This window comes from Pezoporus occidentalis, unplaced genomic scaffold, assembly GCF_034315485.1.
Source record: "Pezoporus occidentalis ecotype Australia unplaced genomic scaffold, CSIRO_AGI_Poc_V1 ctg7, whole genome shotgun sequence".
Taxonomy (NCBI): Eukaryota; Metazoa; Chordata; class Aves; order Psittaciformes; family Psittacidae; genus Pezoporus; species Pezoporus occidentalis.
Genome location: NW_026916052.1, coordinates 458,247 through 470,417, shown reverse-complemented (window position 1 = coordinate 470,417; position 12,171 = coordinate 458,247). Strand labels below are relative to the sequence as shown.

The 12,171-nt window shown below is 36.2% G+C and overlaps 1 protein-coding gene across 2 annotated transcripts in view; it reads left to right on the top strand.

The window, feature by feature from the left end:
• MAP3K21 (mitogen-activated protein kinase kinase kinase 21) overlaps nucleotides 1-10,199 on the top strand; it is a 41,341-nt gene extending 31,142 nt beyond the window's left edge. Inside the window, exons 7-11 of one of the 2 annotated variants that reach the window (XM_062641962.1) lie at nucleotides 1,395-1,511; nucleotides 2,065-2,215; nucleotides 3,231-3,325; nucleotides 5,107-5,892; nucleotides 6,969-10,199. In XM_062641962.1, coding sequence (XP_062497946.1) covers nucleotides 1,395-1,511; nucleotides 2,065-2,215; nucleotides 3,231-3,325; nucleotides 5,107-5,892; nucleotides 6,969-7,393 — 1,574 coding nt within the window. In that variant the 3' untranslated portion in view covers nucleotides 7,394-10,199. The remainder of the gene's footprint in view (nucleotides 1-1,394; nucleotides 1,512-2,064; nucleotides 2,216-3,230; nucleotides 3,326-5,106; nucleotides 5,893-6,968) is intronic. The other variant, XM_062641963.1, reaches the window with a different exon arrangement.
• The last annotated feature ends 1,972 nt before the right edge of the window (nucleotides 10,200-12,171 follow it).

Here is a 12,171-nt window from a genome sequence, read left to right as displayed (position 1 = left end):
AATGACCATTGCTACCCGTAAGTTATGGATCAAGGAGAGAGGTGGACAAACTCTGTCTTACTTTTCTTAATGAAAAAGTAAGATGAAAGGAATTTATATTTTTTTTCCAAAAAATATTAGCTAACACCGCATCTCTGTTGATAATGATTTCCCTACCTCAAACTGCATGGGGATTTTTTCTGTTGGTTGCTTTTTTTACTGCAGAAAGGTAAGAAAAGTTTTCCTTAGTAAGATGTCATCATAACATGTAAACAAGACTGTCTTATCTTTGATTCTCCTTGCTTTATGTGGAAATACTTGAAAACGAAGCAAGTGTCACATATTGGCACGATTCTGAAAACTTGAGGGTTGTTTTATTAAATGCCTTATGTAAGCTATAGCAGTGCCAGTCCTTGCATGTGTGCTGTGTGCCACTGGGGATCTTTCTTTTTTTTTTTTGTTTTTTTTTTGGGTTTTGGTGTTGTTTTTTTTTTATTTCACCAGGCATTTGCATTCGGAGGGCTAGAATATACAGGACAACATAAAGGCTCTCCTTTAAAAGTAATACACTTCTGTTTTTGAGTTTGGATCCCAAGACTTTACCTAAAAGCTTATCAGATTGCTCAGGAGTATCTGGCTGAAACAATTTAGCTTCCACACCCATTTGCACCTGTGCAAAATAAATTCTCTTTCCCACAATAACACTTTATCTTGATTTAACTTCAAAGTGTTGTTGTTTCAAGAAAACTTGCTCAAATACAGGTGAGTGGAACAGGCGTATCTAACAATTGGTTACTTGGTTGCTTTTCTTTGTCATGAGTAAGTCGAGCTTCCAAATCTGAAAGTTTTTAAAGTTAAAATAAAAATCTAGTTAATTGTAAATTTTGTTACTAAAACAAATCGAGCTGATTTTGAAAGGTGTTTTTAAGGGAGAAGGTCAACCAGGAAGATACATATGCCTGGTCCTGGAATGTGGCTGAAAAAGTGAATATAAAGAAGGCAAGTAGAGTGCTGCACTAGAGGGGAAGCTGTACTGGCTAGAAGATGTACGGTTAGGCATGAGGAGAGCACTTTGCAGCACAGGAGCAGCAGAGCCACCTCATTTATCATGCTATTATAACAGGCTAAACTATTTTATTTTTTTATTATTAGGTCTCACTATCATAGCTGTAAGCATGCTACATAGATAGCAAGTTACTTTTCTAGTTAGTCATATGTGAAAATCTGCTTGCCTGGGTCTGGTCCTAGAAGTAGGATCCTCTAAACCCTGCTGTAAAAACCTGCTATCAAAAGACACTTAATGCCTTTAGATACCTGGGCTCAATGACCCAAAGATAAAAATATAAGGCAAACAGTTCCGTTTCTGAAATCAGCTTGACTAAGACCTCTACTACATTCTCTTAATTTTTCCTCAGTGATTCCCAAAACAGATACACACACAACTAATGGCCGAAGAAACAGTGTATATGTGTACCAGCAAGATGTAGATATCACAAGTGAATGTGAACTTCCCATTGGGGTTATGAAAAAAGGCAAGATTTCATTATGTTTCAAAGGGGCTGGTTCTGTTTAACAGTGGAGACAGTGACAGACTAAGCATTTAATGAAGGTTAGACACTGTAAAAGTGTAATTTGTTTTGGTGTAGTGAGAAAGAAAATGTTAATCATTGTCACAATTCGAATATTTTATTTATTTTTAATACCAATTGTTTCACAGCATATATTTTCTTCATTGGAATTTAAGTGCTCAGTCTAACTCACTTGTCTGAATTATCTAAATATAGGTTCTCAGTTAAATGAAGCATGGAAAATATGATTGTTTCACTGCCTATCTTTAGTTTGGGTCTTTGGTTAGCTCATACATTATTTTTCTTGCTTGCTCATCTTTTTGTATCAATGCAGCTTGTGTGGTGGTTTTGATCTGGTGGTTCTGGTAAAAGAAAAAATATCTCAAGTTTTGTCTACTAATCTTAAAGTGTCAAAATTGTTTTGCAACAGAGAAAATATGCTGTCAAAATAGTTTGGGTTTAGAAATGCTATTTATATATGGGGTTTTTTTGGTCTGTTTTTAAATCCAATATGTAGTAACTTCAGATGAAAGCAACAGAACTTGGGGAAGGAGCACAACTTATCACCAAGAAGAGTTTGAAGATGTGAAGAGAAGTTTTAAAAAGAGAGGTTGTACATGGGGACCAAGTTCAGTTCAAAGCAAGGATCGTGCAGATTGTAAGGACAAGTATGTCTACTACATTTTGTTTGTTTGATGGTACTAAGCCTTCTTGATAACTGAATCGCTAACAAATAGTGAGTGAGAGATGTTCTGCAGTCTCTAGTTACAGATAAAATTCAGTCCTACCTTTTAACTGATTTAGGAATTTACATTAATAATAAATAGCACCCCCACATAGACTTGAAGATAAAACATTTACTTGTATTAAAGTTTTAGAGTCTCTTATCTGTTGCTCTTTATCTCTGGTTTTTGAGACTTGGAACATACTGGGATGCTGAGCTACTAATGCATACCAGACATTTATGGCTTGTCTTTCCTGCCCTTCCTCATACTGACTTGAAGAAGTATAAGCATGGCCCTGAGTGGGCACTTCCAGTACAATTAAAGAAGACTGGCTTCACATACATGATGCAGAAGTCATTCCAGCAACATCATTTACACTGACAAACATGGGTTGAAATGGTTCTGAAAATCAGTTGGACACCTTCACTTTCAGATTATTTTTTCTGATTGCTCAGAAGTGGAGATTAGCAATTCTATCTGAAGCAAGTGATCCTTTTTCCTTGTCTCTTGTAATAGTATAATTATTTATAGCACCTTGGTTTTTTTTGTTGGTAGAGACATCCACCTGTAGCAGAAGTTGGTTCCAGGCCATCTAAACTAGAATTATGGTATTTTTTGTTAGTTTTACAATGGCTGTGTTTAATAAATTTCCAATATTGACATAATTTCTTTGACCCTGTGAAACTGTTGTCCAGGTCTTCACCAGCTTTTGTTCTTAAGTGGTCAAGGCCTGTTTTTCATTGGCTTTAAATTTTTGTCTTGCATGCCTTTTATCTCGTATTCATTGTATCAATTGATAATCATATGACTCTCTGCTATATAATTTTTTTTACCTTTGGGAAGCTTTACTGTTTTCGAGTTAAGTACTACATGTTTATAGTTTAAAAAGAAAGATGTTTTGGTAATTTTCAGTCAAAGTGCATAAGCATGGTAATATCAAAATAACTTCTTATTTCAGAATAAGACCCCTTTCAGACGGCAGTAACCCTTGGTCAACCATTTTAATGAAAAATCAGAAGGGTGTTCCCTTAGCTTCACTATTTGTGGACCAAGGTAAGAGCTATTTTTGAAAAAGTGAAAGTTGTCATTTAATGGCATTAAGTATACCTCCAGCGTTGTACTGCTTGAATTCCTCAAGGACTGTGCAGATTATTAGAAGAGTAGTCATGCTGCAAATCATTTTTCTGTGTAAAAACAACAAAATCCTGTCTATTAAAAACACAACTGTTAAAATCCTTACATTTCCATCATTAGCAGCTAAGAAATGTACATGGTGTGTGATGTACAGATGTGGGTTTTTCCCCACTGCAGTCACACTTTAGATGGTGGGTTTGTGTTTCCTTTTTTTTGTTGTTGTTGTGTTTGGATTTTTTTTCCCTCTTTAGAAATAACTAAATTAATAATTGTCTGGACATTTAAATGATCATCAATGACTTTTAATGTTAGTGGGCTGTGCACAGTTGTGTAAAAAAAAAAAAAAAAAATCATAGTTTAAAAACATGTAAGCCCTGATGTATGCCCAGATATCAGTTTCCTGATTTTTAAATGGGACTCATTCTCTAAATTTTCATGGAAAAAAAAAAAGTAAACTTAAAGTTGTTTAGGTAACATTTTGGGGTTTACAGGTAAACTACAAGGAAAAACATACCTAATCCCCTAAGGATCAGGAACATGATAGCCATATGTTGATTTTTATGACTGCTACTGTAATGTGCTATAGCTCTACAATATCCATAATAATTTTCAAATTTACACACACTTTCAATACTACAGATTCTTTTATCTGAGAAAATTAAATTACCAGTGTCAGGGGAAAAAAAAAAAAACCTATGATATAAGTTGTTGTCCATACCAGTGGCTAGATTTTTGCTAGCTGGAAGAAGAAATGGTAAGCTGCTTGGATGCTGTTGTGTTTTGGTTGGATTTTTTTTTTCCCCCTAGGAAAAAGGCATTTTTGTCTTCATCAAGCTTCACAAATAGTAATTTTACAGATGTATTAGCTTACTTCTAAACCCCTATATACAGAGAGGATTATACAAGTTTACATATTTGCATTTCAAATATTTCTGTGTTTATTTTGTAGCATTCAGTAGTTTATAGTAGAATAACATGTGCAGGTCAAATTATACCTTCCATTTTGTTGTTAGGTGTAAGGTGTCAGATTTACATTGTACTCTGGAGTGCCATGACCTTATGAATTGCCTGGAAAAGCTTCCAGCAAATCGCTGGATTTTGGAACACAGCTTAATTGAAAGTGTTGTAAAGAATGTGTTCCAGATCTTACCTGGCAGATTGTAAATAGTAAATTACTTAACTGTAATCCATACACCGAAATACTTTCCATGTTATTTGAAAAGCACTACAAAAGTGTTGCAAATCCTCAAATATCACAGAAAATGCAAAGAAAATATCTGCTCTTGAACTGAACTGAGTGCATAAAGGTTGGGAGATACATTAAGCGTCTCTTAAAATAAAAGTCTTCCAGATGTGGAAAATGTAGTTCATTTGCAGTTAACTTACATACTCGGGAAGATTTATCTGCAAGTTTCTTCTAATAGTTTGCTTTTGATTTGCTAAAAAGATGAAATTGTAGCAAAATGGTACCTCTGCTATTTTAAAAACTCTCAAGAGTATATGAAGAGGTTTAGGCTTAGGGTGTGTTTCTGGATCTTACAATGAAGTCTCTGAACTTACGACTGCATCTAAAGGGGGTGTATAATATACCTCAAGATTAATGCTTCTGCGAGTGGAAGGAAATCATGATGTACATATGCAGACATGCAATAAAAAAATAGCTGAATAGCAATCTTAAAGTGTACTGTGATGTTTTATAGGTGTCTGTACTGATAAGAAGCTTCTCCCTGAAGGTTTGGACAGTAAAAGACCAAAGCCTATTAAGTTGCCGAATCAGGCCTATATTAATCTACCTCTGTGGAAAGATGATCAGGGAGAGAATACACTAGAACATGAGAGCTTTGAAGAAGGAACCTCTGCTAGTTCTACAAATAGTACTCCTCAAATGACACCTACAAACAGTCTGAGCAGGACACTGCAGAAAAAGAAGACTGATTCAGTGCTGTATGGGTGTGCTGTCCTGCTTGCATCTGTTGCTCTGGGCTTAGATATCAGAGAGCTGAACAGACCACAGGGTCCAGATGAGCTCTTGCCTAAGGATGAGAAGAAGAAGCGTGATGGAATATTTCAGCGAGCTTCAATATTTCGTAGGAGTGCCAGCCCTACACGACTACAGACCAAGAAAGAGGAAACAAGTATTCCAACCCTAAATCCAGCTGCAAATACTGTGAATCTTCTCTCTATGCCCTCCATTTCTACAAAATGTTTACTTCAGCCTGACAGTGAAGATGCATTTGTAAGCACTGTGCTTGACGACTGTGGTCCATGTAGTTCTACTGATGACTTTTCATCTGAAACATCAGAAAGTAGGAGAGAACAGAGGATACAGCTGGCTCCTAACACGGTTTCTACTCGATTAAAAACTCAGCCTTTTGATCTTTGTCAGAAGGAAGAATCTCAAAATCTGCAAAATGATTCCTTGACAAAGTTAAGTGTGTTGGGTCACAGACGAACTTTATCAGATGGGAATAATTTTCAGATCACAGGTGGGTAATTAAGAACTTAAAATGTAGGAAATTTTTAAAAATAGAAACAGAAAACATAGAGAAACTATCCATTCACTAATGAGATGCTAAGATTTTTGTTAGTTATGTGTTAGCTGAGCCACAGTAACTGCCTGGGGGTAAGCCCTTTGTGTCTGAACCCTGTCTAAACCACCTGCACTTGTATCCTGTTAAGAGTGTGGGTATGGAGATCTAAAGGGAAGAGAGAATTCATTTTAAGGCAATATCTGGTTTTCATCAGGTATTAAAAAAATAGGTTTCCCTGGTCTTTTCATGTCGTTGAGAACCTGCTTTTCTTGAAATGTACTATCTTAGCATTAAGACTGAAATAAACTTAGACTGTTCAGGTGCATGTATTAGGTTGTTGTGGACTTTCTGAGAGAGTACAGTTGTTTAATACAGTTTCACAGCCCACTTTAGGGAGTGATTGAGCATCATTCTAGTGCTGCACACTTACTAACCTCAAGAAAAACAAGCCTGGTAAGTGTTGATGTGCTTACTTGACCTAGAAGTTGTATCACATGTTCTATAAATCCTGAAGTTAAGCTGCTGATAAAAATTTAAGATGGAAAAAGGGTCTTTTAAGTGGTTTTCATTTAAATGGATAAGTTTGTAATTAGTGAGTTTTCAGAAGTTCTAAATTTTAGTGCTGATTTTCTATGGTGGGTTAAATATAATAGTCTTCATGGTACTCTATGCATATGTGGTATGCATAGTAATACCACATATATAAGAACGGGAAAAATTTGTGAGGCTTTAATGTTAATATTCATCCTCTTACTGGGAGGTTGATGCATTGTCTATATATCTCCTTTCGTGACAACAAAAAAAATTTGCCATGGCCTCTGACAGAGTATAGATGCAAATACATTATTTGAGTGATGCTGGTCATCGCTTAGGAGACTTCCCACAAATGTACAAGCATCTTAATTTTTCCAGTGGGGGAAAAAAGCCACAGGTGTTTGCAGCAACCTTGTTTTACTAAATGGCAAGGAAATCAAGAAGTCACATGGTTTAAATTGGCTTTTTTTTTTTGTTTGGCCTTTCCTTTCTCCTAGCTAATGGATTTGCTTCAACCAACGTTGACTCCACATTACCAGTTCTATCAGTTACTGGAACTCTGCACTCTCCATCTGTTCAACAAAGAAGCAGTCGCACGGGTGTTTCAGCTGAAAAGCAAAGCGCTGTCAATATTATATCAAGGCCTCGACCTTCTTCTCTCAGAAGTAAAATCGATTCATGGCAGATTATTCCACATATTATTAAACCAAACTCTAAAGACTCTGAATGTTTAGAGGGTGGTGTAGGTCCAGATGTTACCTTCTTGCCAGATACTGAGAAAAGAACTAACTGCCACATGCCCTCATTACTTGATATTGATGTGGAAGGTCAAAACAGAGACTGTACTGTGCCTTTATGTAGAATGAAGAGCAAAACTTGTCGACCATCTATATATGAACTGGAGAGAGAGTTTCTGTCATGAGTGTCTTTCATTTTTAAAATGTTTGCTTTCTAAAGGGGAACAAATACAAAATTCTTGTCAGTCTGATGCTTTGTGCTGCTGTTTCCTGATGTACTGTGACAAAGAGTACCAAAATTATTAAAATGGGCAGCTAATCCAGAGAGCGTAGTAGGTGCCTTTTTCAAATGTTACTTGGAATCCCAGCTCATAACTCTAAAAGCACAGTGCTGCAAAATAGTGTCGTAGGTGAACTTTATAAGCATATTTTGAACGTGCCCACCTCCCTCTGCAGTGTCACAGAATTTTTCTTCAAGTTTGAGGGATTTTGCTAGAAATCTAACTTTTGCACATTGGAAAAATGAATGACATACAGTAAGGGTGCGTTCTGACAAGAAGAGTTTTGCCTAAGTGGTTTTCTCCAGCTTTCCTCTGTGGCCTGTAGAATTAGGGATGGGGGCAGGGGATTTAAGCTGCTGGTTGCAGGAGGCTAAGTTCACTGCTCATTAAGTATCTGGTTACTTTTTGGCATTTTATACTGAAATTGGTTAAGGACTAGCAGCTGAATTGCCTGATTTTACCCTTGGGTTTTCTGAGAGCTTTTAACTGTGTGCATTAGTTTCTCCAGAAAGTTTAACTGCTTGTATAAACACTTTGGTTTCAGCCACCATATCGATTTGAGCGGGTAAACTTCAGTATAGCAATTGGATTAAAGGTATTTGACATACTTTATAATGTGAAACAACATTCCTTGTAGGTAAGGATACACTGGAACGTAAATATTTGTACTCTTAACCTTCTGAAGACTACAGTGTTTGCACTGAAAACAATATTCGTGGTTTGGAAATTTTTTATTTGTGGAGGGGTTTGACCCCCTTCTTGTTTTTTAAACTGCTGCACCTTGTATTGAGGAAAGATGATGAGTTTAAGGATGATTGGTTTTGGTTTCAGTGAGATGGAGTTGCATTTTACTACACTCAGATTTTAAAACTATGATAATTTAGTGTTAAATCTTTCAAAATAAGCTCTGCAGCTTTTCTTCCTAAAGTTACTACTGAGTGCTTGGTTATTCTTCTTTAGGAATGGAAAGACTGAAACAGATATGCTTGACTGGTTTTCAGTGATAGAAAGGTTCAAGAGAATTCCAAGTAGTTAATTGTGGAGGGAGGAACATTAACCTTGGTAACACTGATTAATTTTTTGCAGTATCACTAAGTGATTAAATAAAACCAAATGTACAGTGTACTTTCCCTGACAACAGCATTTCTACAATTAGAGGAACATCCCTCATATTCCAGTGTTTGAAGTCTTTTAATGTTGCATATCATTTGACATTTAAGTAGTCTTCATAAATAGAATTAGATCATGTTAGAATAAAAGTACTGTGTTCCCATCAGAATACTGTTTTGTTGAGACCTTTGTTTTAAATGCTTTCTTCTTCTTTGCTCTGGGGTCTGGGAGTGCAGTTGTTAAATAGAATACACAATTGCTTAAAGCTTCAAAACCAAGGGATTAAAAAAAGAAGCCTCTGTTCTAAGACTGGTATGCAGTACAGTGGCTACCTGGAGGATAACAGATAATTAAACGTACAAAATCATGAAGTCTTAATCACACAGAGCAGAACATAGAAAATGCAACTTCCCGGTTCTCCAGATGAAAGCAGAAAAGTATTAGTTTACCAAAAGTAAAGACATAACCACTAGTTGTCTGTAAAAATACATGCTTGCATAGCAGATTATTGCATTTTGTTCAAACCTGTTTCTATTTCAATGTTCTTAGTTTTTTGTCAACATTATTCAAGTTGCATACTGTTCTTTGTCTTTCAAGTTTAATTTCATCAGAACACTTTAATAGATGAAATCAATTCCAGTTTTAATACAAAATGTTTTTGTAAAGTCAAGTTGGGTAATGCACATGGATCAAAAAGTATAGTTTGACAGCAGATTTATCTTGAAGGCTTAATTAGAATTTTTGAGCATTATGTATATTTCAACTCTTTCTTGATCAATTATTCCTTTGTAATACTGCGAGCAAAGGAGTTGATTGTATTACGTGTTCCTGAAGAAAGTATCTGGCTTTCTACAGGAAAAATCTCAGGTGCTGAAGTATTTTGACTTGTAAACTTCTGTTTTGTTCTGTACTTTTAAGTTTCATATAATTTTAAATGTTGAATTTTGCACCCTGTGTTTTGGAATCAGTAGTATCTGCATAAAAAGCACTTCGTGAGCTGTATTGTTTTCACTTATCAGTGGCTTATCCCTTGTAGCGAAACAAAGATTTCTGTTCCTGTTAAATTGCTAATTTCCACCCCCATAAGAGTGAGGTGTGATATGACCAGCCCAGTGTGTTGTAACTCATTTAGGAGTTTGTATTCCACCTCTTATTCTGAGACTGTTTAGGTGAGCCTTCTCAAATATTTCTCTTGTGTGATACAGGCGTTTGGGGTTTTTCTAAGCTATAGTCTGTAGTGCTTTATAATTGTTTTCGTAGTTTAAAATTATAGGCCAGTCTTCACTGAAATTAAAAAGAGAAAAAGAAGAACATACTGCAGTTATGATTTCACAGTCTGTATTTCACTTGTCACCAGAGAAACTTTTTATAAAGGTATGGGAATCTGGTATACGTTAAGTGATCCGTCTTGGTTGAAAGTATATTTATTTCAATGTAGGTTAATAGCCTGACCAAATAATAATTTATGTTAACTGTTTTAGCATAAAACTGAAGGTGCTCACAATACAAAGGTTAAGAAAAACACTTGACATGCTGTTTTACAAAACCTGTTGATTTAAATGTTTTTATTTAAAAAAATAAATGTTTTGTAGCTACTGTATTTCAAAGTGATCTGAATTTTCTTGGAAAATGTATTGTATTGTTAACAATACAAAGGAGTTCTCTGGTGAATAACCAGAAACTATAGACTATGATCAGCCTGTTCTTAGAACATTAAAATGTAATTGTTGCTTTAAGATTAATTATCCAGTACAGTAACATGAATGTTCCTGTAATTTCTTGCAATTGATGTGGGCAGAAACATATGGTATAAGCTTGTTCTTTCTTTCATGTGACTGTAATATGTCTTTTGATGCTTTTACAATGTCGGCTGGGTATCCTGGAGGAGGTAGAGCAGTGGATGTAAATATATTTGCATCTGATTCAGCATCAAGAACAAAGGTGAGAAATACATATTTCTGTTGTGGGTTTTTTGGTTTTGGAGGAGGGGTTTTGTTGTTTCAGTTGGTGGGGGTCAGTACTTTGTGGTGTGAGGGGTTTTTTGCTTGTTTGTTTTCTCGGGTTGTTTTGCTTGGTTGGGTTTTTTTTAGGCAAATGAAGCTGGTATTTTCCTTGCAATATTTTCTAACACCTTTTGTGAACTTCCCTTTTGTCTTCCCCCATCATGCCACAGGTGTGTTAGCCAGTTTGTTGGTAAGGAGAAGATGAAGTATCCATTTGTAGAGTGGCAACAGGCAATATATAGCAGAATTTTTAATGGTGCTGTGAAATTTAAGGCTTAAGCCCAGTCCTTTAAAAAGACATGCCTTCATAGAGCTTTCAGTGAGGCTGTCTAGATAACTAATATTTACATGGCCTTTGAGTGTCAGTGTTGAGCCCAGATGATAAAACAAGCTGCAAAACCAGTTTATTTTAGACAGTGTTACAATGGTAATAATAATATCTGCATACAAGTGTGTGGTAATGGAAAAGCTCCCATTCTCACTAGCCACCTTGTAGTATAACTAGTCAAATCACTATAGTGCATGCGTTATGAGGAGCTAATGAGACTGTTATCTAGTACATTTTTTGTTGTAAGTCGAGGGTTCTCAAGATTGCAGTATTAGGTGTTTAAATTAAGGCAAGAGACCTTGCAAGTGTGTAATGTTTAATTGTCTTTGTGGCTCTGCACTGGGTGTGTGCTAGTGAGTCCATCTTTCTTGCACTGCGGAGTCCAGAGCTGTACCCAGCACTCCAGGTGTGGCCTCACCAGTGCTGAGCAGCGGAGAAGGATAATCTCCCTCAACCTTCTGGCAATGCTTCTAAAGCAAAATACCATTGGCCTTTAAGGACACATTTGCTATCTTATGTTTAGCTTGGGGTCTGCCAGGATCCTTGGATTTTGTTTTTTGCAGAGCTGCTTCCCCGGATGGTTGGCTCTCAGTGTGTACTGTGCATGGGGTTATTCCTCCTCCCACTTCATGAGATTCCTATAAGCCCAGTTTTCCAGGTCTCTCTGAATGGCAGCACAACATCAGGTGTGTCTGCCACTCCTTGCAGTTTTATATCATCTGCAGGCTTGCTGAGGATACACCCTGTCCCAGCATCCAGGTTATTAATGGCAGTGTTAAATGGTATCAGCCCTAGTATCAACCCCTGGGGTACTTCACTGCTAACTTGTGACATTTAAGCAAGTTGTAATTAATATGTTCTAATATTGTATTCATGTCATGTAAAAGATTTTTCCTATGTGTTTAGATAATTGCTATTCTTTAAGTACTTTCAGAGACCTTTTTTTCCCCATTTCAAAAATAAAGGCATAATGACTATTCTCACATCTAGTCTTTAGTCAGTTGCTTTCAGTAGGTTTAGATCTGACATCAGGATGGCCAAGCTCAGTCCTTAATGTAACAGCTTGTATTTATTCAGAATCTTTTCACTTTGCTTTAAAAGCAGAGTCATCAATTCAGCCTGGGTGACTGAACTAATCAAACTTCAATCAAATGTCAAATCTAGTGTTACTGAGTGATCAGTATGAGGGCTCTGCAATACTGCTAAATAGACTTTATACAAACATTTGTATTACATCTGAG